The 25,003-nt window shown below is 44.7% G+C and overlaps 1 protein-coding gene across 2 annotated transcripts in view; it reads left to right on the forward strand.

Annotated features, from left to right (window-relative positions):
• NUDT7 (nudix hydrolase 7) overlaps positions 1–24,629 on the forward strand; it is a 29,007-nt gene extending 4,378 nt beyond the window's left edge. The window contains exons 3-4 of one of the 2 annotated variants that reach the window (XM_021702766.1): positions 422–580; positions 5,792–6,448. In XM_021702766.1, coding sequence (XP_021558441.1) covers positions 422–580; positions 5,792–6,160 — 528 coding nt within the window. In that variant the 3' untranslated portion in view covers positions 6,161–6,448. Of the gene's footprint in view, positions 1–421; positions 581–5,791; positions 6,449–24,595 lie in introns of those variants that run through there. The other variant, XM_021702771.1, reaches the window with a different exon arrangement.
• The last annotated feature ends 374 nt before the right edge of the window (positions 24,630–25,003 follow it).

Here is a 25,003-nt window from a genome sequence, read left to right on the forward strand (position 1 = left end):
CTTTAAAAAATAACAGCATGTGGACCTGTTCTGAGGGCTCAGTGGAAAAACTTCTTGTGAAGCAGCATGCCCAGAGCAGGATAAGCACTCAGTCAAGGCGGTCTATTGATAACATGGCCCTTTTTATTCTACTTCCTTTTGGCTTTTCTCCCCCATCAGCGTAGATCTTGTTTCGTGTGTATGGTATCTTTTAGGGGCAAGTAGAGAAAAATTACAAGTGAAGGAAGTTCTCAAAGGTCATTTTTTTAAAGGGATTCAAGTAAAAACTTTTTGGGGGGGGTGGTCTTACTCCCCCCCCTTATTACCACCAGGGTGGCAGTGGTCTCTGGCACAAAATAGAAGTTCAGTAACTACTTGTTGAATGAGTGCGTGGTACCAGAATTGAAATCCCACATCGCAGTTCTGTTCTTTCAATATCCAGCTAAGAAGGTCACCTGGAGAAGTTTGCTTCCCTGGAGGCAAGTCTGAACCAGCAGATGTGGATGATGTGGCTACAGCTCTCCGGGAAGCCCAGGAGGAAGTAGGGCTGCATCCTCACCAAGTGGAGGTTGTCTGCTGCCTGGTGCCATATCTGCTTGACGTAAGTGTTCGAGTGGAACTGGCTTACTTACACTGTCAAGGCCACCCAGTGGACCCATGGTCGTCAGCATTCCACGTGTGGCCAAGCATGACCCTTGACAGTGCTGTCCCTAGAGTCAAGAGACTGGCTCTTATGTGGGCTTTGCCCCTTGTGAGCTAACTGGCCTTGGGCAAGCCCCCTTGCCTGTCTGGGCCCCTCTTTGCCCATCCAGAAATGAAAGGGTCAAACTCCATCATTGTTTTCAAACTGGATCCTGTAGAACCCTGTAGATGCTTCAGAATTCTTTCTTTAAGATTCAATTTACATTTATTTTTCGCCAGTATACATTTCTTTTGAGAATTCATTTGAAAAAATATCACACATTTGAGCATGCTGTGTTCCAAATTTTAGCTTCTTGGAGGCCACCAGTGCATTACCTTTGTCCTAAATACACTAATTTTTATACATACCTTGGAATCAAGCTTCTCCATATCACATTAATTGAGCAGTACCCTGAGATCACTAGGCAAGCTGTTTAAGAACTATTACTATTTGTAACTACATTTCTTTTTTTTCTTTTTTTTTTTTTAAGATTTTATTTATTTATTTGATAGAGAGAGAGACAGCAAGAGAGGAACACAAGCAGGGGGAGTGGGAGAGGGAGAAGCAGGCTTCCCGCCAAGCAGGGAGCCCGATGTGGGGCTCGATCCCAGGACCCTGGGATCATGACCTGAGCCAAAGGCAAATGCTTAACAACTGAGCCACGCAGGCGCCCCTGTAACTACATTTCTGTATGAATCAGGATCCTTGATTGTATACATGAAGAAAAAAAAAAAAAACCATGAAAGCAACAAAATGAATTCTGGGACTCATATAATACCCAGATCTTATTTCACGTGAACTTATAACTTGTATTAATTGACTTCAGACGGAGTAAATGTTGTAAATTTATGCTCGGATAACAGCATTATTTTATTGGTTTAAAAATTTTAATATAAACTTGCAATGTTAGAATAGGTACAGATTTACAGAAAAGTTGCAAAGATACTACGGAGAGTTCTCATGTAGCCGCACCCAGTTCCTCCCATTGTTAACACGGTATGCCACTGGTGTCTACTTGTCACAACTCACAACTAAGAAACCAATGTTAGTACCCTGCTGTTACCTAAACTCCACACTTTATTTGCCTTTTACTAATATTTCTACTAATGTCTTCCTTTCTGTCCTGGATCTCATCTAGGATACTGTATTGTATTTGTTTGTCATGTCTCCTTAGTCTCTGGCCTGTGACAGTTTCTCAGACTTTCCTTATTCTCGTGACCTTGACACTTCTTCCGTGCACTGGTCAGGTATGTTGTAGAATGCCTCTCCATTTGGGATTTACCTGATATTTTCCTCACGGTTAAGCTAGGGTTATGGGCTTGGGGAAGAATACCACAGGGAAGTGCTCTAATCACATATTGGAAGTAGGTGTAAACTGTATGTTTTATACATTGGACTTTCAGGTACATTTTTATTTCAAGAGGAGAGTCCCACTGATGCATAACAATTAGAAAACCAGTGGGTCCGACCATCCTTTATGTTCTGTTTGCCTTACAGTCTTGGTGATACAGTGTTGTGATGATCAGTGATGCTGAGACATCTATCTTAATCAGGCCCATTTTCAAAACAGAAAGGTCACCACTCAAGGGAGATTTAGTTCGGAAGAAGCTAATGGCCTCTCAAGTAAATGCTTCCTAAATGAGAGGGGAAAACATGGGATTAGGACAAGGAATGTATCAATTACTTCCTAGGCAACTGTGTTTTCTAATGGGAACCCCTTCCGCTCGGCATCTGCAAATCCCCCAGCCTATTTGGGGGATTTATTTTAAAACTCTATTGACAAATTGAACCCTAATGGTAAAAAGTTCCCAAAGTGAGAGTAACTCCTATTTCCAAGGCACCCGGGAGCTACTGAGTCCTGCCTGTGAAGAGAATACAACAGTCTCCACAGGAGGATGTCTGGTCTTCAGGAGATGTCAGTGGGCCAGACGCTCCTGAGGCCGGAGATTTCTAAAACGACCTCCTCTTAATATAATGATGCCGATCACCTTATCAAGAAGTTAGAATGAACAAAGGCTTTCCAGAACGGGTGTCCTGTGTTTGGAATTGCTAGCGAGGGTGGTTTTGTTTTTAGACCTTGCACATCTTTTAAATGTAGTGCAAAAGTACCACTGATTGAACACTTACAAGCAGAATCTAATTCAGTGGTTTTTAACGAGTGCTGATTTTGTCCCCCAGGGAACATGGCAATGCCTGGAGATGTTTTTGGGTGTCAGAGCTAGAGGAGGTGCTGTTGGCTGTTTCCCACCTCCTGCTAACCCTCCAGGGCAGGCGATGGCCCTCCAAGCCCACCCCAGGAGTCGCTTTGCCATACGTGTATGTACTGCTGTTTGCGGTGGCCTCAGGAGACATTTCTCCTTCTTCTCTGCACATGGCCCACACATTTCCAGTCACTCTCCTTCACTTCACCCCCTCCGAAGCTTCGACTCCTGTAAACATGTTGGTGCCTTTCGGTGGCGTGTCCTTTCCTGGGAATGTTTCTAAGAGCAGGTGGCCTCCTCCCGGGGCCCTGAAGTAGGCCTCGTCCCTGTGGCCACAGCAGAAGCCAATCTCCACGGGATTCCAACTCGGCAAGTGGCCGAAATGCAGTCTTTCCTTGGTCCTACAACGTCTGCCATGCGCCCACCATCCTTTTTTCCTTCCAAGACAGACACCTGTGTTTTGGGAACTGTGTGTCCAGACATGCTGCTTCCTCCACAAATTTCCAGAGTCTCTCTGACTTCTCTAAGCTTGAACCATGGTGAACGTGCCTGACTTCCCATCTGAAATGTTCAGTCCTAAACTATTATCTCCCTTGTGGCTTTGATTTTTTTTTTTCCTACCAATTACTTCCTCAGACTCTGATACGTGAGTCCGAGGGCCAGTACTGACCACACTAAGTTGCTTGTCCACACCCCTGCCTAGCAGTTTGGCCCTTAGGGTGAGGATGAGTTTGTGCTCGTAGCTCAGCCCTCAGGAAGAGCTTGAATCCGAGCTGCAGCTGAGACCTCTCCACCTGCGCGAGGCTGATGTGCCATCTCTTTGAGATATGGCGACATGTGTGTCTTCATAGCCCTTAAGCACTGTGCTCTAGAGTGTGGGCAGCAGGCCGGTGAGTCCTGGTCTCTGCCAAGTATTACCCGGCCGTGACCTTGAGCAGGTCGCTTCAGGTCTCTGATTTCCACTGTTAAAACTCCTTCAGGGTCAAGCTGTTGTGAAGAAGCAGGGAGAGGGTGTTGGGTACTAGCCCAGGGCCCCAGCGGCTGTGGTTACTTCATGGTGACAGCAACCACAGACCGCACGCTGAACCAACACTGTGGGCTCTGTCTGCCCAGACCCTTTCATATTCCTCTTACTGTGTTTCTGAAAGCTCACACCTGCAGCTTTCCACCCTTCCCTGCTCACAGGGAGCCTGGAGGGCCTGAGAATGTACTTGGCCAGCCAGCCCTTCACCAGTGACTGTGCTGGGGGGGGGCATGACAGCCCAGCTCTGTGGTGTACTTCACGCCCAGATGCCCTGCAGGGCCCTCGCGTGCCTTGCTCCCTACCTCATGCTTTGTCCTGAGAGCACTTCCTTAAGAAATCACTCGCATCTGAGTGTGCCCCATCTCCCAGACACCCAGGGCTCCTGGGGAACCCTGTGGCCAAAGAGGCTGAGCATTCCCTCAGGGCCAGGCGGTGATCACAGCTAGTGGAACACTGCTTCTGCCCTGGGGCCGCTTAGGACCCCAGATTTCCCACCGGAAGGACAGCTACAGTCTATGCTCCCGTCTTCCACTCCTGGTCCAGATATTGACTTTCACCATTAATTCAGTTAATGGTCTGAGTCATCACTGTTCTTAAACATGCTTCAGCTGTCACTCCCCTGAGAATTTTCCACAGACCGGTTTATCCTGCTCTCGTGTCCCAGCCTCAAGGTATATCCCTGGCTTTTCCCAGCCACTTTCTCTTGGAATGTCCCCCAAGAACTCCAGATTCTTCTTACTTTCCACTTCAAGCTTATGCAGCTCTTCTCTTATTATGCAGCTCCACACTAAACCCCAGGCCTCACCCTGGAGATTCCCAGCAGGTCTTTCACTTAATAATACCCTGCATTTGGGGCGCCTGGGTGGCTCAGTTGGTTAAGCGACTGCCTTCGGCTCAGGTCATGATCCTGGAGTCCCGGGATCGAGTCCCGCATCGGGCTCCCTGCTCGGCAGGGAGTCTGCTTCTCCCTCTGACCCTCCTCCCTCTCGTGCTCTCTGTCTCTCATTCTCTCTCTCTCAAATAAATAAATAAAATCTTTAAAAAAAATAAAATAAAAAAATAATACCCTGCATTCATTTGCAAGCAGTTGTGGTTATAAATAGAAATCCCCCCTCCCTTATAAACATCTGTTATGTAAAATAGTTCATATATAATTATAAATGCAATTTCCCATAACTGGGTATATGCCACAGTTAATATGTCACTTTTCTATCGATAAGATGGCACATTCTTGTCTGTACTGACAGGGAATGGTGTCTTATCACATTCATTTTGAGGGCTGCAGAGTATCCCATTACACAGATACACTCATAATTGATCTACCCTGAATGTCCATCAGTGGAGGAGTGATAACTCTATTTTGGGGCTATTGCAAATAATGCTTCAGTCCAGGGGTGCCTGGGTGGCTCAGTCGGTTAAGCGTCTGCCTTTCAGCTCAGGTCATGATCCCAGCGTTCTGGGATCAAGCCCCGTATTTGGTTCCCTGCTTAGAGGACAGCCTGCTTCTCCCTCTCCCTCTGTTGCTGCCCCTATTTGTGCGCGCGCTCTCTCTCTCAGATAAATAAATCTTTAAAAAAAATGCTTCGGTCTTGTATCTTTTCCCACTGGTAGGAATTTATCATACAGATATATTTATACAAATGCAATTGCTAGGTCAAAGGGACCACATTTTTATAACATTGCCAGATTGCCCTTCCAAAAGATTATACCAGTATGTTCACAAAAGATACATTTTCAGAGTCATCTCACAAACACTGGCTCAGGTAGGGGTGAGACTACCCCCATTTCACAGGGGACATGACTGTTCATGTCTGGAGCAAATTCTTCCTCCTTCCCTACCCACCTTATATCATTGCCTGCTTTGGACTCTTTTCTTAATTTGTGTATTTTGTTTTCTGCTTTTAGAGTGATACATTGATAACCCCAGTTGTAGGATTTATAGACCACAACTTCCAGGCCCAGCCTAATCCCGATGAAGTTAAGAGTGTGTTCCTGGTGCCTCTGGAATATTTCCTGCATCCACATGTCTACCACCAGAATTACCTGACACGTTATGGTCATCATGTTATTATTCATTGCTTTGAGTACACAAACCCTGAAGATGGTGTCACTTACCAAATCAAGGGAATAACTGCAAAATTTGCCCTGTTCCTTGCCTTAATTATTTTGGGGAAAAAACCCATCTTTGAAATGGAGTTTAATCTCAATGATCTGATTTCATCCTCTGAAGAGATCTTCCTGAAACTAAGTAAGCATGCTACAAACAAGTTATGATTTATGAGACCACCATTCAAATAGCTAAGAGGATTTTGTGTCTGCTTATCCATAAGAACAACAATAATGCAAGCTGTTGGCAATTGATAGGTGCGACTATTTTCCCTGCAATATGAAGGTAAAAAACCTTGCCTTTTTCCCACTTGCCCTGTATTACCTGAGAGAGCAGAAGTCTTTCAAAAGTGGAAAAATGTGTTCATAGTGTTGCATAATTTCACCCACAGCATGTTAATATTTTTTTGTACACATGTATCTGGCACCTATTAGGCACTTAATAAATATTTGTTGAATATATGACCATGTGGCATTTATTTTATCTGTGAGAGGTAATATCTCTTTCTGTCTGTTGTTATACTAGAAACTTCTGGCCAGCCATCAGAATCTATCCACCTTCTCCTCCCTGGCAGTAGAGTTGAAGCAAAGCTCCTAGCTCCCCAGTAAGAAATGGCATTACCCAGGATTCCTTGCAGTTAAATGTGGCTCTGGAACTCAATTTGGGCCAATGGGATGTGAGTGAAAGTTGACCTTGCAGGTCATCTCCAATTGAAGAGATAAGCCAGCTTCCTTGGACTCTCTTTCCCCTTTCCAGGAGCTGCAACATAGATTTACCTGGAATCCAGCCTTGGCCATACAAATGAGGACAATTCCTGGGGGGATGGCAGAACCCAAAGGGGGTAGGAGTTTGGATCTCTTAAATGCCTCTCTGGAGTAAAGCAACCTGCCACCCAGCGCTGTTCACTTGGGCCTATTATGTGAGAGAAGAATAAAATTCTGTCATTTATCTGCCACTGTTACTTGGGGTCATTTTGTTAGAGCAGAGCTATGACCCTAAGTAATATACCATAACACTTGAAAATGGCTAGATGGATATTCACCCAAACTTGAAGTGTTGCCAGCAGTTAGAATTTGGGATGATCTGACCTTTAACACATGGGTTCTGTGACATACACAAGACGCCCATGGGTGTTGGTGGGTTTAGCAGTCATCATCCAGAGCAACTGAAATGAAGGAATTTAAGAGGCCCATATGCCCACCAATCGGAAGAGATAATGTTCTCTGTCTTAAGATGACGAAAGCAGAAAAACACTGGTTTCGAGCACAAGCCCCAAATGAAAAGTCAAAAAGACAAACATTCTCAATTGCATCCCTTGAGATCTACCACTTCTTACATGGGCATTTCCATATGTCGTGCTTCGAGTTAGCAGGAGTTTCTTCATTTAATTACAGTATTAACCATCCTGTATGAGGTCAGGGAGATCAGTGCATAAAGCAACATAACCTTAAGTCCGTGACGACAATTTCCTATCTTACTGACTGCTACAAGAATTTTAGAAAGCCAAGCCAGTTTTAGGAAGATTCTGGTATAGCTGAAAATGTGATGGCCACACCAAACCCATTCAGTCAGCCATGCAACTGCCCACTGCTTCAGAGTTTTTCTTTTCTGAGAGCTCGCAGAGGAAAAATGCCTGATCTGCTGCTTTATACCCATAAACATGGAAATGGCACAAATCTGGCTCCAACCTTGAAAGCAGATGTTGGGTAAGCTTCTCCATTAACATTCAGTAACTGGCCCTGCATGAACAGGCCTAAACTGTTTCGGAGCAATTACAGAGGCATTTGCAAATGTGTATTTACAATCTGACAGCAGTGTAATTGCCTGGTAGATTGTTGACCCCTCTGGCAGTGCAGAAAGCTGCCTTTCTGAACTGTTTGTTTTTGTGAACTCCTCAGATCTGCCTGGTTTCTAAGGGGTGTTGGCCCAGCCGAAGTCTACAGTCTGAAGGACACTCGCAGCCACCCAATTTAAGGGGCTAAATATTTAGCAATGGGGGTAGTGCCTCCCCCTGCCCTTTTTTTTGAGGGGGGGTGGTATTTTCTGTCTTTTCTGTATTTTAGGACATCCATGTTCAGGGTTCCAGTTAAACATCCTTTGCTTAAAAGGAACGGAAGTCTAGCAAATCTGGCTCAAGTGAAAGTTACTGGCAGGGTACAGATCTCAGGGAATCTGCAAAATCACTGAACAAATCAGCCTCAAGAAGCATAGCAATGGGGAAGGAGCAGGCCAGCTAGCTACCTCAAAAGCAAGAAGTTGTAACCCTTCCCTTCTGTATCCAGTCATTACTGGGGCAAGAACCATCCATTTGGGTTGATTGATATAGGCTTGGAAAAGCAACAGCAACTCAGTGTGTCAGTCTCCAGGTCCTTGGAGGAAGCTTCATTTGGCCTAGCTTGGGTCACCTGGCAGGGAACCTGTGGATATGGTCAAGGGCGGGGGTCGGGACCACAAATGCCCAGAGTCAGCAGGGTGTGGGGAGGAGCATTTCTGAAGAAAGTGGGCTAGGCGAACACCCCAAAACATTTACCATCTCTAAAATCCATCCCTAAATTCTGTAGATTGTGCCATCCAGACAGCTCAGCTCTAGCTCAGCTGGGTCTCCTTCTCTGCCTCCCTGCAGCCTCGGTTAGCAGGTGATTAAGAGCCGTGGGTCTGAGAGTCAGGATGCCTACATTTGAATCTCAGCTCCAGCATCAGCCTGTTTGGTGGCCCGTTAGCAAGTGACTCATTCTCTACAGGCCTCAGTTTCCTCTTCTGTAAGTGGGAGAAAGAAACTTTTTGTTTTAGGCCTTTTGAAGGGATTAAAGGAGTGAATACATGTGACCCCTTTACTGGAAGCACAACTAAATGCTCAGAACAATGCCTAGAAGTAGAAAGGGCTCAGTTTCCTGTTAGCTAGTAATTACGGCACTATTATAACTGCCAGGTTATAACAATAATGTCAAGTATTGTCATTTCTCTGATTCAGCACATCATCATTTCCTTATGCCAGAGGTTCCTGAACTTTCTTGGTTCACACTGGGCACCCTTGATGTCTCAGTAATTTTTTCAGGGTACGTGTAGGCTAAAAGAAACCCTGGATAATTTTGTTATGTTGTTACATCCAAACAATTTAGTGTTTATGTCGTACTAACTTGGTAGCATTTGAAGATCTACCATATACTAGAAAAATACTATTTTTGTTCGAATCTTATAAAATAACCACGATCGCTCACCAACGGGATGTGTGCACCAGTTGAGCACACACATAGACGGGAGATTCAAAGCCAGTTTTGTGATAGGAATAAACATGCAGACGCAGGGAGGAGGGACACCTGACTCAGATTTGGGACTCAGGGGCGCCATCTTAGAGGAGGCGGTGGTGGAGCTGAGCCTTGCTGGATGAGGAGGTAGCACCCAAGTGAATGGGATGGCAGTGGTGACGATGGGGACTAACACTGGTTAAGCACCTGTGCTACACCTGGCCCTTTACTTTGACGACTCATTTAACCCTCACACCACATCTCTGCAGTGAGTATTATTCTTATTCCCATTTTTAGATAGGAAAGTTTGAGGACCAGAGAAGTTAAATATTTGCCCCTGGTCACACGGTTCATAAATGGAAGAGCCAACATTCCAAACCCACATATATGAATTTTGGAGCCCATACTCTTTTTTACTCTTAGCCACTTACTCCAAGATGAGGCTAATTTCATAAGGACAGAGGCAAGAATAGAAGGTTAAGTTTATGTTTCCCCTGATGCCCCGCACAGGAAACGGAAAACAATACAAACTTAATAAATTGGAGGGAGAGCAGAGTTTATTTTTGCCTTCATTGTGTCCTCCAGCTTACACAGCTGGTGTTGCACACCCTGAAATGACTAATTAGCTAGGATGGTGTTAATTAAAATGGGGCCTACCAATTAATTAATGAAAGTGCTGTCATACTTGCTCATTTAACAACTCTGTGGTGCCCACTTCCCAGTTAAAGAACCGAGATGGGGAAACATCCCTTCACCCCTCAGACAAGATGATTAAATAGAACTCAAGTCTTGTTCTTGTTTCCAGTTGGTTTCTCATCTGAGAATAGCACAAGGTTTTGATACAGTCACTGGAGTGGATCATCACTCAGTCCAGTTGTCTTAGATGTGGTGTACTTGGGTTCCTAATGGGGTCTGTGTGTATGCTGCATTCAGGATTCTTGACTGCCTTCCCATCACCACTCAGCCCCTCCCTGTGCCTTCCCATTGTTGAACAGCACTCGGACTTTGAGTGTCAATTCCTGTGTGCCCACCATTCAATCACCCATGCTACGCCATAGCATGGACATGGCTTCCTTGCACCACTTTGCCTTTCTCTTTAATATGTGTGTACCTTTGTGTTTATTCCAGCCATGACCCAGAAAGGGACAGATCCACATATCATAAGACCTCTCAGTCTAACTTCCCCTGGTGCTAAATGAAGCAAGGATTGATGGCCAACCCAAAGGCAGTATCTAATTTGATGGTTAGTAATCTATGACTTGTGTGGTCTACTTAAATAATTGAGCCACATCTATTAGATCTTCCAAAGAATTTGAACTGTGCCAGAACATACTTGCTCAGGAACTACTGTGGGCCATGTGCATAATGATGAGTAAGCCCAAAAAGTCAGAGTTTAAAGGTTAGTTAGCCAATAATTGGTGGAAATGTGTTTTTAATTTGGGCAGTGGCCGTCCTGTCAGAATCCACCAGATACAAGTGGAAGAAGAAATATTTCCTGAAGCAATTTAAAGATCCTTTTTAAAGGGCTCATATTCAAGTCCATAAATTTTTATTTTATAGGTATAGCCTTGGTTTGATATTTCCTTGACAATAACTTTCCTCATTTTTCATTTTATTGTCAAGCCTTTATTCTGTACTTCATCATGGTTGTCAATGCATTTCTGTTTCTCTTTTTTCTCTTTTTTTTAGTTCTTTCCCATGTGAAACTGAAGCTTTCTGGTTATTTTGTTCTACTTTCTTAATTCGTTTGTGTTTCTTTATTAATTGGTGAACAGATTCCTCTTGGCTCATTTCCTCTCCTTCCACCAGCCTGGGTTTTTCTTCTAGATCTGCTATATTCCATGGAGCCTGTAAAGCATTCTGAGAAGTTGCCTACATTTTTTTCTGACTATAAATCTGTATGGCCCAACATTGAACAAAATGATAAACTGGAGATAGTTTTGCTAGCGCTAACCTCTTATAAACATTTATCAATATGTCTTAGCCCCCTGTAGTGAATTGAACAGTGGCCCCCAAAAGATATGTCCAGGTCCTAATCCACAGTACCTGTGAATGTGACTTTATTTGGAAAGAGGGTCTTTGCAGATGTGATTAAGGATCTTGAGATGAGATCATCCTGGATGGATGAGCCTTATATATGGGCCATTTGTAAGGGCGGGCCTTATCAGTGCATGGAGAGGGAGATTTGAGACACACACAGACACAGGGGAGAAGGCCATGTGAGGATGAAGCAGAGATTGGAGGGACACAGCCGCAAGCCCAGGAACACCTGGAGCCACCAGAACCTGGAAGAGACAAGGAAGGTGCCTTCCCTAGTGACTTCAGGGGGAAGTGTGGCCCTGTCAACACCTTGATTTTGGACCTCTGGCCTCAAGAACTGCGAGAGAATAAATTTCTGTTGTTGAAGGCCAGCAAGTTCATGGCACTTTGTTACACCAGCCCTAGTACACGAATACCCCCTGGTTCTGAACTCCTCCCCCCTCAATTTTGAGGAAAAGGTCTCCCCTCTGCTTTAGGATTAACATGGAAACAGTCCACTCTTGACTGTCCAGAGATTGGCATGCAGCCCAGACTGTTAATCAGATTCATTGGCTCAGTAATTCCCTTGGGATTAGGACCAAGCAGCACCAGAGCCTGTCTGCCTGCTCTCTGGAGAACATCCTTGGGTGTTCTCACTAACTCGACTATAAGTTCTAGTGAGTGGTTGCTAACTAGTTAGTGTTGCTAAACTGTAGGTTCCATGAAGGCAGTGACTTTACCTTGTTGGCATTCCCAGGGCATGGCAGTGTCTGGTATGCAACACCTTCCAGTGTTTTCTATCTCAATAGCCTGGAAATCTGAGTTGTCCTTGACACTGTTCTTGCCCTTACTCCCTAGCTGACACAGTCACCCATATCTCCAGGTCCCCATCAATGCAATGAGCACCAGACCACTTCCAATAGCCAATTCTTACATCTCTGTTCCTGAAGATTTTTCTAAATCCATAGCAGGCAGATTGGAAGTGCCTGAAAATTAATGGCCCCCATATCAATCCTCAGTCAATGACTGGAAGAATTTGGTATATCAAAAGCCCAGCTTCTTCACCCCTTGGGTGGGATAATTCTGAGGCATAATTCTTCATTGACTCTAAGAATGAACTAGGTTCCAGTCATCCACTATGGGAGCTGGCTTAATACCTCACTTTTTAGTGGCTGCCTTCTTTTCTTGTCTCATTTCTCCACCCCCTACCAATGTGTCCTGTATATTCCAATAAATTACTTGAGTCTTTGTCTTAGAGTTTCTAGTAAACTCAAATTAAGATACTCCTCCATCCAAACTGTTGCCAAATTCCACTGAATTTACCTTCTGAATATCTGTCAAAACTAGTTTTTCATATCTCTACTGACATCAACTTAGTTTAAGGCATCGCAGACTTCCGCAAAACATCTGTCTGTTAACCACTGCTCTGTATCATTTTCCCCTACGCCCAGAGTTATTTTTTCAGCATTTATTTTTTATTTACTTATTTATTTTATTTATTTGAGAGAGAGAATGAGATAGAGAGAGCATGAGAGGGGGGAGGGTCAGAGGGAGAAGCAGACTCCCTGCCGAGCAGGGAGCCCGATGCGGGACTCGATCCCGGGACTCCAGGATCGTGACCTGAGCCGAAGGCAGTCGCTTAACCAACTGAGCCACCCAGGCGCCCATTTTTTCAGCATTTAAATATGATCATATTTTCTTTGAGACACCTTGATGACTTCCCATTGTTTTTATGAGAAAGACTAATGGAGCATATAAGTCCTGTATTCTGCTCCTGCCTACCTACTCCAGCAGTGTGTTGTATCACTTGCCCCCTCCCTGCTCATCCCACTCCTATATTACTGGCTTTGGTTTAATTCGTGAATGCCACAGGACTCTTGCACAAGCTGATCCTTCAGTCTGCAATGATTTCACAATGGCCTTTGCCAATTGCACTCTCTTACTCATTGTTCAGATCTCAGCTTCTCAGGGAAGCCTCTTCTGGCACCATAAGTAGGTCAGTTTCCCTGGTGATATGTTCTCTCAGTACAATGTACCTCTCCCCCATAACTCCTATCACAGCTACATTATTACATCCCTTTGTCTGATTCCTTGATTGATGCCTCTTTCCTCCTATAGACCTGAGTTCCATGATAGCATGATCGTGTCTCAGTTTTGGTCCATCATTGTATCTTACCATTTAGTGCCACTCTTGGCAAAAAGTGGATGTTCAAAACATATTTCTTTTTTTAAAATTTTTTTTTTTAAGATTTTATTTATTTGTGAGAGAGAGAATGAGAGACAGAGAGCATGAGAGGGGGGAGGGTCAGAGGGAGAAGCAGACTCCCTGCTGAGCAGGGAGCCCGATGCGGCACTCGATCGCGGGACTCGATCCCAGGACTCCAGGATCATGACCTGAGCTGAAGGCAGTCGCTTAACCAACTGAGCCACCCAGGCGCCCTCAAAACATATTTCTTAAGTGAAAGAATAAAACTAAATGGGCAAAGAGATAGCTATTTCTAATCAAATAGCCAGTTTGGTGGGCTGAGGAAAAATCCAGTCTCTTCCAAATAGGGTGCTTGGCAAAGATCAACCTAAGATGGCTCAACATTATTAGTCAACCCCATTCACTGCATAAAGGGTATAAAGTGCCCTACCAAGAGTGAATCAGGGAGGAGCGCCTATCTTCAATCAGTAACTTGGTTGTTTCCATACCCAGCTGCCTTGATATACTTTCCTATGAGCACTAGAGGGCAAGAATTAGATCCTCTTCATCCTATCTCCAATGCATGGCACATGTTGGGGCCCATGCCCCTGCAGATCTAGATAAACGACCTGAATCCCCCCTGTAATTCCAATGCAAAGCTCAACGTCCAGTGTTCCAAGGTTTATTCAAACCCTTAAAGGCTTACATTTCCACGAATCACCTCTGGTTCAATTTCCAGCTTCAGCCAATCTTAGTTCCGTGTTCTGTATCTTGAGGTCTCTTCTTCCTACCTCCTCTACCCTAGTGTCAGCCCAAATCTGGTCACAGCCTGCCTCTCCGTGTTTTTCGCAAGATGCCTTTTATAAAAACCTCTGTGTGCCTTTATTTAGTTGGAGACAGGTGGGTATCAGCCAGGTAAGTAGATTGTAACATAAGAGAGCAGAACTTAAATTTGAATATTGTGTTTTCTTGTTCTTAAAAAGGTCCTGTCCATTTCTGCCAAATCAGGCTCCAGGTTGACGCTGCGCTCTCAGCACTCTGGCCCTTGCCTTCTCTCCTTTCTTCACTCGCACTACCATTCATCTAGATATGATACACGGATTCCAATCACACTTTTTTTCTCATTCCACTGGACTTTTTTTTTTTTTTTTAATGAAATGACAGGGTCAAGTGAGGACAGGCTTATAGCCAAACTCATGGGTGCTGGATTAAAAAAACACATTTGTGCAAAACACATTTGGTCTGTAAATGCCAATATTGATCTTGTAAGGAGATAGATGAGCCTGAAACATGGTGGTGGGGATGATGATAAGATCAGAGGTAGGAGCTGGAGTGAGAAGCTGCATTTGAGGAGGGGGTGGGGGAAAGAGGGAGAGGGAAGGGCAATGGGATCAGATGGGAGTGTAGAGGATGGAGGTGAAGAGAGTGGGAAAGGAAGAAAGGAGCAGTCAGTACAACTTTTGGGGGAGGGGTTTGAGAGGAACAACCTTGAAACACCTAGAGATGGTTTTGGGTCACCAGCTGGGGAAGTGGGCATTGGCCCTGGCACTGCCTATTAATATGCTGTGCGACCTTGGAGACATTAATCAACCTGTCTGAACCTCAAGTTTCTTATGTATAAAGCGGATTTGAACTAGTTGCTCTCTAAACAACTTCTACTTCTGAAATCTCTAATTCTGGACCTTCTCCAGCTATATTTGAGCATAGACAGGTATCTAAGCACTTTTGCTTATGTTTTACAAAGGAACAAATCTGACTGAGGAAAAGAAAAGAATCGCTTTTTGTCTACTGTTTGAAGCTAGCAGCATGCAGAGAGCTCATTATGCGAAAATACCATTTGGGGAGATTAATTAAAAACTCTGACATTCAGAGCAGGGATTTGGGGCAGGAATGTACAAGTCCAGAACTCTGGGTAGAATTAGAACAGGCATCTAAACGTTGAACCTTATTAGGTATCTAGCTAGGCATCAGGAGGGGGACATTTGGAAGCCAGTATTCCAAACCCAAGTGCTGGTTGGCTTTGTACGTTTTGTTTGAATTATTGCACATTTAATAGGATTTGGCTTCGGTGCCTGTACTCAACAGTCTGTTTCCTTGGCAATGCAATCCCCAGAGGGGCAAAGGCCATATGGAACACATGGGTCATTTTGTAACTTAGTAAGCCAGGTGAATGTGTATCCCCCCTACACACACAGTAAGGAAAAGAATGGCCAGCCCGTGCTAAGTACTCAATAAATGGAAGGTACTATTATTCATATCAGAAAAAAATCCACATTATGCTTCATATTATAATAGATGTGCAAACAAGTGATTTTTTCCAAAAATGCTTACCAGACAAAATAACTATTCTTCTCAGAAGCTCCATTGGCATTATCTTTGATTCTGCGTCCCGCCCTCCACATCCTTCACTTGCATTCCACCACCAAGTGTTGTTCATTCTGTGGCTAAGTCATACCCCAAATCCATCCAGTTTTCTGCATCTCCCCTGTGACACCTGGTGTCAGCCACCATCACCTCCCACCTGGACCCACAACAGCCTCCTAACTGGTCCCTTCCTTATGCCTATTCTTGCCCCTGCATCCTTGCCCCTGCATCATATCTAGAGTGATCTTTTGAAAACATGAGCAAAATCATGTCACTTCTTGGCTTGAAACCTTCTCATACCTTCCAACTGTGCCTATAATGAAGTTCAAGCTTGTTTCCTGGCTGACAAACTGGCACATTCTGGACCCTGCCTGCCTTTGACCCCTCTCACCCTGGGCCACTTTGCTTCCTTCAATACAAAACAACCTAATGCCCAGTAGAGAAAAAGGAAGTAAAACTCCAAAGTCTGGAATCAAGGGTTTCAGTTACAGCATTCAGCTGAGGGGATCAGAGAATTGTGATCCTGGCTGCATCTTTGGTGAACATTGGCTCAGCTGACCGGGCAACAACATGGTAGACTAGGGATGGCTTTGAGACTGTCTTCTCTTTTGTTCTCTCTCCTACTCCATTCCCTGCACACCCCATGTCATCCCTCTACACCCCAGTGTATTATATTCACATACCTGCATTACAAATTGGTCATGTGTAGAACATTTAGAAAAGTTTGAGATGGTTTTCTGAATGTACAGAAGATATGTGTGGCTATGACTGCTCCCCTTCTTGGCCATCTATTTTCACCAACTAATCCTCACGCAGGCTGAGCCATGTCCCAGGACAGTGAATTGAAACTTGCCAGTGATGGGGTCCAGCAACGTGCAGGCGCATCAGAACCTGGTGGGGTACCCTACCACACAGAAGTTGTCAGGAGAACCACAGAGGCCCTAGGAGAAAATCAACCTGGAAGAAAGTCTACAATAATAGACTGATATTGGGGAAAGAATCTGAAAGTTCTTTTCAATTTCTGAAAAAAGAAATCATGGTCCAAGATAGCCGGTGGTGCCTGGCACTCCTCCTGCCACTTTGACAGAGCACATTTGCAGCTGTGGGAGAAAGCACGTGCCTTCAGAGGGCTGAAGGTGTGAGATCTCTGTGAGCTTTGAGGTTCTTGCCACTCCCCTGTCTTAAACAACGTTGATGTAGATCTATCCCAAGACCATCCCCAAAGACTAGTTCACCAAGATGGGAAAAAATATTTTTCAGTCTTGCAAAATTTCAAGGCCACTCAATAATTACAAATGTTCTGAACTGAAGATATGGGTTTCCATTATGGCCAGATAGAGGTAATTACTTGAGAAAAAAAAAAAATACTGTGCCTAAAAACGAGTCTGAGCCTTTGTATACAGAAGATACTTGCTTCTCATTCCACAGATTTTTTAATACAAAACCACGAGTGGGTCCTTTTGTGGGATTCATAGAGTTTGAAAACCTTCACTTATTAGGCAACTCTTTCCCTATGGCCCCTTCATCTACCCACTCCTGCTGGAAGTGTTTGGGTCTAAAAGGACCCAAGCAATGAACAGAACGAATAATAATGTGTATTTACAGAGGGTTTTCATGCTACGCTTCTTGATTAGGTGTTCTTATGATCCTATGTGCAAGGTTGGAACAGTTAGCTCTGTTGTCCAGCATGAGTAAAGAGGTTTGTGATGTCTGATGCTTGCCTGAGAACCCAAGGCTATTTAAGTGAGGATCACTACTGCAGAACTTGCACTCCAGTTCCACCTACATCAAATTTCACGTGAAAGGCAGAAGAGAAGTCAGGTACATTACTGTAGGGCTCTATGGTAGCTGTGTTTTGGATTGCCCCAGCATGTTTTCAGATCTCCTTCGGCCATCAGTCATGGGTGACTTTCCTCAATCACTGCTTCTAAGGCTCCTAGATCCCAGTGTTGTTTTTCCTCTCTGGGCAGCAAATTCACAGACCTTATGGAGGACCTTATGGAGGTATGGGGGAAATAGAATACTATTCAGTCTTGTGCCCTGAGAACTCTAAGCAATACTAGGTCTGGAAGACCCCCCAGGAGAAACACTAAAAAACAAAACAAAACAAAAAACACTAAGCAGATGACAGAGTGGAAACTGTCTGCCAAAGAATTCTATCTTTTTCTATCTCTACTCGAGGCAATCCGACAAAATTCATTAATTTTGACCTCCAGCTAATAACACATCAGGAGATAGCTCGCTGATGAACTCTTTCATTTGGAACATAAGGCGCCTGATGTTTGCAGGGCATGCAACAAGTTAAATTAACGCTTAAGCTATGTTAGTAGGGGGGAAATAAAGTTGTGTTTCTTGGACTGAAGTCATCAGATAAATTCTCTTGGCTATAAGTACTCAGACCTCAGGGATAGCTAAATGTAAACAATTAGATTATCTTGGTCCACTCACATTTTGCACTTAACTGTTCCCGATAAAATTTCCCATCTCCAACTCTGCGGTTGAATCTTGACTATGTAAATGATAAATGAACCAGGCTATCTATTATTTATTTCTAAAATTATCCTCACTTATTATATGGTTTGATCAATAAAAATTAAATCATTAGGGGGCCAACATATTTAAAAAGTGATACCCAAAACACTTGGATTATAGAATTCTGTTGTCAGATGTAAAGCCCAAAGGAAAGAATCCACTCCCTCCCCACCAGCACTTCCATACACACAAAAACTACTCCATAGAGGATAAAAATGAATGGTACCAGCCTCAATTTTTGAGAACCTGGCTGCTGAAAGAAAAAGGGTTAAGTCAGTATGAGATACTTCTAATAACAATATGTACAGTCATAATTACTACTGCCATTTTGAAGGCTTACTTCGTATTTTTTTTTTAAGCTTTATTTATTTATTTTAGAGAGAGAGAGTGGCGGGGGGGGGGAGGGAGAGAGAATCTCCAGCAGGCTCCCTGCTGAGCATGGAACCCAATGCGGGGCTTGATCTCAGGACCCTGAGATCATGATCTGAGCTGAAATCAAGAGTCCGACACCCAACAGACTGAGCCACCCAGGCGCCCCAAGGCTTACTTCATATTATTCTAAAGCAGAGATCTGCAAACTCTGGCCTGTTTTTATAAAGTTTTGTTAGAATAGAGCCACACCTATTCATTGACACATTGCCTGTGGCTGCATTTACTCTACACTGACAGTGTTGAGCATTGTCACAGAGACCTATGACCTACAAAGCCACAAATATTAATTCTCTGACCCTTTACAGAAAAAGTTTGCTGAACCCTGGTCTAAATGGTCTTCCAGCATTTTCCTTTTTAATCCTCACAAAGGCTGTGAGGTAGGCTGATGCTATTTCCATTCCCACTTTACAGATGGAGAAATCGAGACCCAGAGGGTATCAAGTAACTTCTCCAAGTAAAGCTAGAGCTCAATCCACTTCTAATTGTAAAACTTACCTCCTTAATGAACGCACAGTGCTGCCTCCCTATTGCCTGCATGCTCTTGCCCTTCCTTATACTAGCACCCTCTAAAACCTATAAAATCTGCTGCCCGAGCAAGAAAAATAGCTTTGGGAACTGGGATAGGAATCTCTCAAGGTTGGATTGTGGGGGTCGGTGCAGGACAACTTATAGGGAAGGCCCTTCTGTATCATGCATAACATAAATATCAGCCAGCAGCCAAAGACGTCGCCACAAAATTAAAACTTCCCTGCCCAAACATACTCTCTCCTTTCTCTTCCTAACCTCTGATGATCTTTAATAACTTAGGAAAAATTCAAGAATTTCCCTATATGTTCTAAGCCACAGAACAACAGGACACAAAACAACACCAATAAGGAACTTGCAGGAACTCTGTGGCAAACTCTTATCTTAGGTCATCCTGTTCCATCTCAGACTATAAACCCAATAATGCATAAAGACCAACAGACAGCATGGCTGCTTGAAGGAATCCATCATTTTCCTGATAGCTTGAGAACGACAGGCACTTTATGTAGATTAGTTCTGACCTCCACCACCGCCTACAGCAACAGTATGAGGGTTCTGATGCTACTGATGAGGAGACCACAGCCCTGGTGAGGGGCAAAGGATGTGGTTCTTTCTCCATGGCCCCTGTTTGGCTCCCGATACCATTGTTCTTCCATTCTTGTTCTGGATCTGCATGTTCTCTTCCCATCTTAGTCCTGCCCCTGCTCCCTGGGCTTGCTGAATGCCCTTGGCTTCTCTGATTTGATCATTTGGGATCTCTTTAAGGGCCAGCTCATGCTCTTATGCTTAGTCCTCCACTTTCTCCTCTACCCACCAACAGGAGGCAGATGCCTTTTACCTCTTGACCCTCACAGCCGCCATGTTTTGCAGGGACTCTCTCTGCCCCTCAGCTCTTGGACTGTCACTTAACCCAACAGAATGGCCTGGCAAAAGCTCTCATTCTCTCCCAGCCTCAGTCTTGGCAAGTCCAATTCCAATCCCTTGTAACATGTGCCTATTTCACTGGGGGATGTGAAGATCTCCACCAAGGTAGGCTCCAGACATTGTATGAAAATTGAAAAACACTGCTCTCTCTGCAAAGCCCCATAGCACATGCACATTATTCATTATTGAGAAAAGGCGGTGGAGGGAAATAGGGGAAAAAAACCACTTATTTTAGACCTGCTAGGTCTGACTCCATGTGGGTGTGGCCAGTCTTCTAATACTTCTGGCCTTCAAGTCATCATCTGTCAAAAAAGCATTAAGGTGCCTCATCTGCAGGGCTGTTGGAAATAATAGAGACAATAAATTGAGGGGCCTCTGGACTCCCAACCAAGAGGGCACTGAGGAATCACTGGTACCATCATATACCCATCTGAGGGCCACCACTGCATAGATTCCTGCCCAGTGGATCTTTGTCTCTAAAACTCTGTGCCCACAGCTACCTCTCTAGTTTGTGTTCGCCCCACTGCTCGAGTCTGTTGCTTCTCCAAGTGTGGTCCCTGGGCAAGCAGCATGGTCCGCACTCGGGAGATTAAATGAAATACAGAATCTCAGGCCCTTCTTCAGACCTAGTGAATCAGAATCTGCAGTGAAACAAGATCCCTGGTGATTCTTGCAAAGTTGGGGAAGGATTGCTCTATTCTATTCTTCCCCAATAAATATCATCTGTAAGTTTTATCCCATCATACGTGTTACCTGGTGTATTGGATTCCTATTGCTGGTGTAGGAGATTATCACCAGTGGAATAGCTTTCAAACCCCACAAATTTATTCTCTTGAACTTCCGGAGGCTAGAAGTCCAAACGCAGTTTCCTGGGCTGAAACCAAAGTGTTGGCAAGGCCATGCTCCTTCCAGAAGCTCCCGGGAAGAATCTGTTCCATTGTCTTTTCCAGCTTCTAGAACCACGTTTCCTTGGCTTGTGGCTCCTTCTCCATCTTCAAAACCAGCAGACAGCATCTTACTTCAGCCTTCACATGGCCTTGTGGCTCTCCCTCTGCTTCCTCCTTTAAGGACTCTTGTGGTTACATTTAGGGCCCAAACAGATAACCCAGGATAATCTCTCTATATGAAGATCCTTAACTTAATCACATCTGCAAAGTTCCTTTTGTCACCTAAAGTAACATTCAAGGTTCTAGGGATGAGGGCATGGATATTTGGGGGGGACCATTATACAGCTTACCATGCCTGGGGCTCTAATCTGGCACTTAGTAGGTCTTTCATAGAAGTTGGCTAACACTGCTATTCATTTAGTGGATGTCACGGTTAGTACGTGCCCACCTGGACATGCATTCGTGGAGACAGGCAACTAAATAAATTGACTATAATTCATCTTAATCAAATATTAATGAACATATCCCTCAGGTTCCTATGTTTTCAATGGAAGAAGTAATTAACCTTCAAGGCTTCAAAAAAGAGGTGAACGAAGTCCTAAAAAATGAATAGAAACTCAGCAGGTGACTGAGACAGGGAGAGATGCTTTAAGCAGAGGGGAAGGCATTTGAACAAGCATGGAGACATGAAATAGCAAAGCCCATTCAAAAAGCTGTAAGTATTAGGGTAAATAAAGGATCAGGATGAAGCCAGGATGATAAGAAGATGAAGCAAGGGCAGTCAGTAGGGACAACATGAGGCAGGGCTTTGAATGCCTGACCAAGGAATTTGGTGACCACCCTGAAGATAAGAGGCAAGCATTAATAGGGTTAAAATCAGGGTATTGACAAGATCAGACATTGTGGAAGAAAAGTCATTCCGGTGACTGTTGGAGGCTCTTTTATAAAAGCTCAACACAATTGAATTAATGTTCAGTTCATGGTAGATGTTAGAACAAATGTTTCTATATGTCTAACAAATGTTAGAACAAATGCTCGATGTTTCTCATGCACCATCACGCTTGAACTGCCATAGCAAAAGGGACGCAGAATAACAAGATGTTCTGTTCCAAGCAGATGCCATTCTGATCTGATCGGGGGCACAGCTGCTCAGTGGTCAACAACACGCCACTTGCTGGTTCGATCCTTTTTAACTGAAGAGGCGACACCAGGTATTCAATGGCGAGAGAGCTCTTGGCACAGCATGCCTGGAAAGTACCTTGATTCCTTCAAGGCAAGCTCGGTCTGTTCTCTGCTCAGGGCTTTTCAGACTCAGGAGATTTGCGCCGGTCATAGCCACCTGCCTCTTGAATGGGCCTCTGCGGGCAGTTCTGATGGTCGGCAGGATTAAGGAGAGCTGGCTGGCCACGTGAGTTATCCTTTGATAGTTTGAGATCCGTGAACCATCTGGTTCAACATAGGCAGACAAGCACAAGCAGAATTTTTCTGGCTTGTCTGGAGATGGAGATGGCAATGAAGAAGCTGATGGTAACAAGGATCATTCGATCACTTCCTCTGTGTCCAGCACTTGCTTTACCTACATTGCCTCTAATTTTCACAACAGCGTTCCTAAAACTTTTGGATGTCACCCACAGTAAGAAATTCATTTTCGACTGTATGCATTACACACATACACACATGTAAACATTCCATGAAAACTACGCACTGTGGGTAATCCATGATGACATTGTCTAGTCCACTTGTTCTATTTCATTTCCTTTTTTAAATGTTGGTCATCATGGCCCAGATTGGCTTAGTAATCTGTAGTTCAAGAGTAAAAGGTGAGTATGGTTGTCCCCGGTCTCCTAGCAAAACAATCAAAGGTGAGATGCATTCAGCACCATTGCCCAGGGCAACGCAGACCCCGGTCTGCTGCAGTCTCCCTGTTCTTCCCATCCTACCATCCTGTGTCCCAAGGCACAGAGCCTCTGCCATTGGGAGAAATGCCTCAGTGCGGCAGAGAAGGGAAAACAACAACCACAGCTGTGAGATAACAAATATGAATAACTAACACCTTCGAAGCCCTGTCGACGAGATACCATGTCCTAAGCGGAAGTGTAAGGTGCTTCTTGATTCTAGTGATGGAGAAATAGCACCAGAGAGACAAGACAGTGCAATGGAACATGTCCTGAACTGAGCACCCGAAGCTTTGCATTTGCTCCACTCTCAACCCTGATCTCTTCTAACCAATTCCAGCCTCTGATTACTTAACTGGATACGGGGACCAATTACTCGCCAGACACCAGCAAAAACATCTACTAGTTATATTAAGGATCAAAAGTGCTAAAGCCCTTTGTAAAGTGTACGAATGTCAGTTCTTTACTTGTTTACCATTCTTGAAAGGCCCACTTTGCAAAGAAGATGGAAAAATGCAAAGCCCTCAGCTTTGTCCTTTCATCAAAGAAGGCAGATATAAGAGTCACGGTGTTCCTTGCTTCAGACCAAAAAAAAAAAAAAAAAAAGAAAAAAAGGCCTGACACAACAGGGCATTTTGCCAAAAACAAAAGAACAAAGCAAAACAAAACACAAAACCAAAATCTTGTTTCCGTCCAAGAACGGTAATGCAGCTGTCATCCACCTAGCTGACACTTTGTGGGGATCTGTCCCTTCTAGAGCCACTTGAGATGTCGGCGCTGGCCCTGGAGGCCCATGCCCACCACCACGCACCCAGCAAAGACAGGACTGTTCCATACCCATGCTCTACCTGTTCTTAGCTCTTCCAGCAAGGCCTTTGCTCACAAAAACTGGAGAACCAAGGGGCAGAACTTGCATGAGAAATCCGGAGCCCAGTATCAGAAGGAACAGTTCTACAGACTCAAAAAATGGGCCCCAGATGGAACACCCAGCAGAAACCCTGCTACCAGAGCCGGCTGAGATTGGCGTGCACAGGAAGCACCGAGGTAGACCGTCCTTCGAGTGTGTTCCTACCCTTCCCCCTCACCCCTCACCTTTGTCCACACTGTTCCTTCCCCCGCGACGTCTGCTCTGTACCACCGTCTCCCCCAAATGTTGGCTGTCCTTCAGTGCTGCCTCAACTTCACTACACCAACCTCTGTCTTTCTCTTTTCCCCCTTCTCCTTCCCTTTCCCTGTCTCTGTCTCTCTCATTCCATGGCACTTTTCTAGTACTTTAACTCAATTCAGTGGAAATATAAGTTCCGAGATCACAACACCACCAAATTTCTTAAGAAACATGAGTGTATAAAGAAAAGAGTGTGGACTCAAATCCCACTCTGCCTCTTACCAGCTGTGTAAGCAAATCCTTTATACCATCCCACACCACCCCTGATGGCATAAAACCCGGGATTTGGGCCACAGGCCTGGGTTTTAATCCTGGTTCTAGCACGTGGCACATAGCATATAGCGCATTTGGGCAAGACGCCAGCATCTGTAGGTCTTAGCGTCCACATCTGTAAACTGCGGAAATGACAGTACCTTCTTCCTGTTGTAGTGCTGCCCGGCGACGTAAGAGAACACGCACGATGACGTTGTGGCGGTCTGAGGCTCAGTTTCACCATCTCCGCACTGCTGTGAGGATGGAAGGAAAGGCTGTGCATGAGGTCCCTAGCACCATCCATGGCAGCGTGAGCCACGCAGTAGCTGTTCTCCCTGTGGCTGGCGGGGGCAAAGGGACACCCTCATTCCTTCTGGCTCATTCTTGGGAGTTCTCTCTAACGATGTGCTTTGTCCATAGCAGGCTCTAGGTTAGTAACTGTGAAGAGCAGAACACCACTTCGGGAGCAGGTTAACCAAGGTCCGGCCAGCCCAAATCTCCTGAGCCCAAATCTTCCAGGAACGAGGAAGACGCCACAGGAGGTCAACTTGCAGCTGGTGAGATGTGTTCAGGAGAGGTAAGGGC

The sequence above is a fragment of the Neomonachus schauinslandi genome, chromosome 16 (assembly GCF_002201575.2).
Source record: "Neomonachus schauinslandi chromosome 16, ASM220157v2, whole genome shotgun sequence".
In the NCBI taxonomy this organism is placed as follows: Eukaryota; Metazoa; Chordata; class Mammalia; order Carnivora; family Phocidae; genus Neomonachus; species Neomonachus schauinslandi.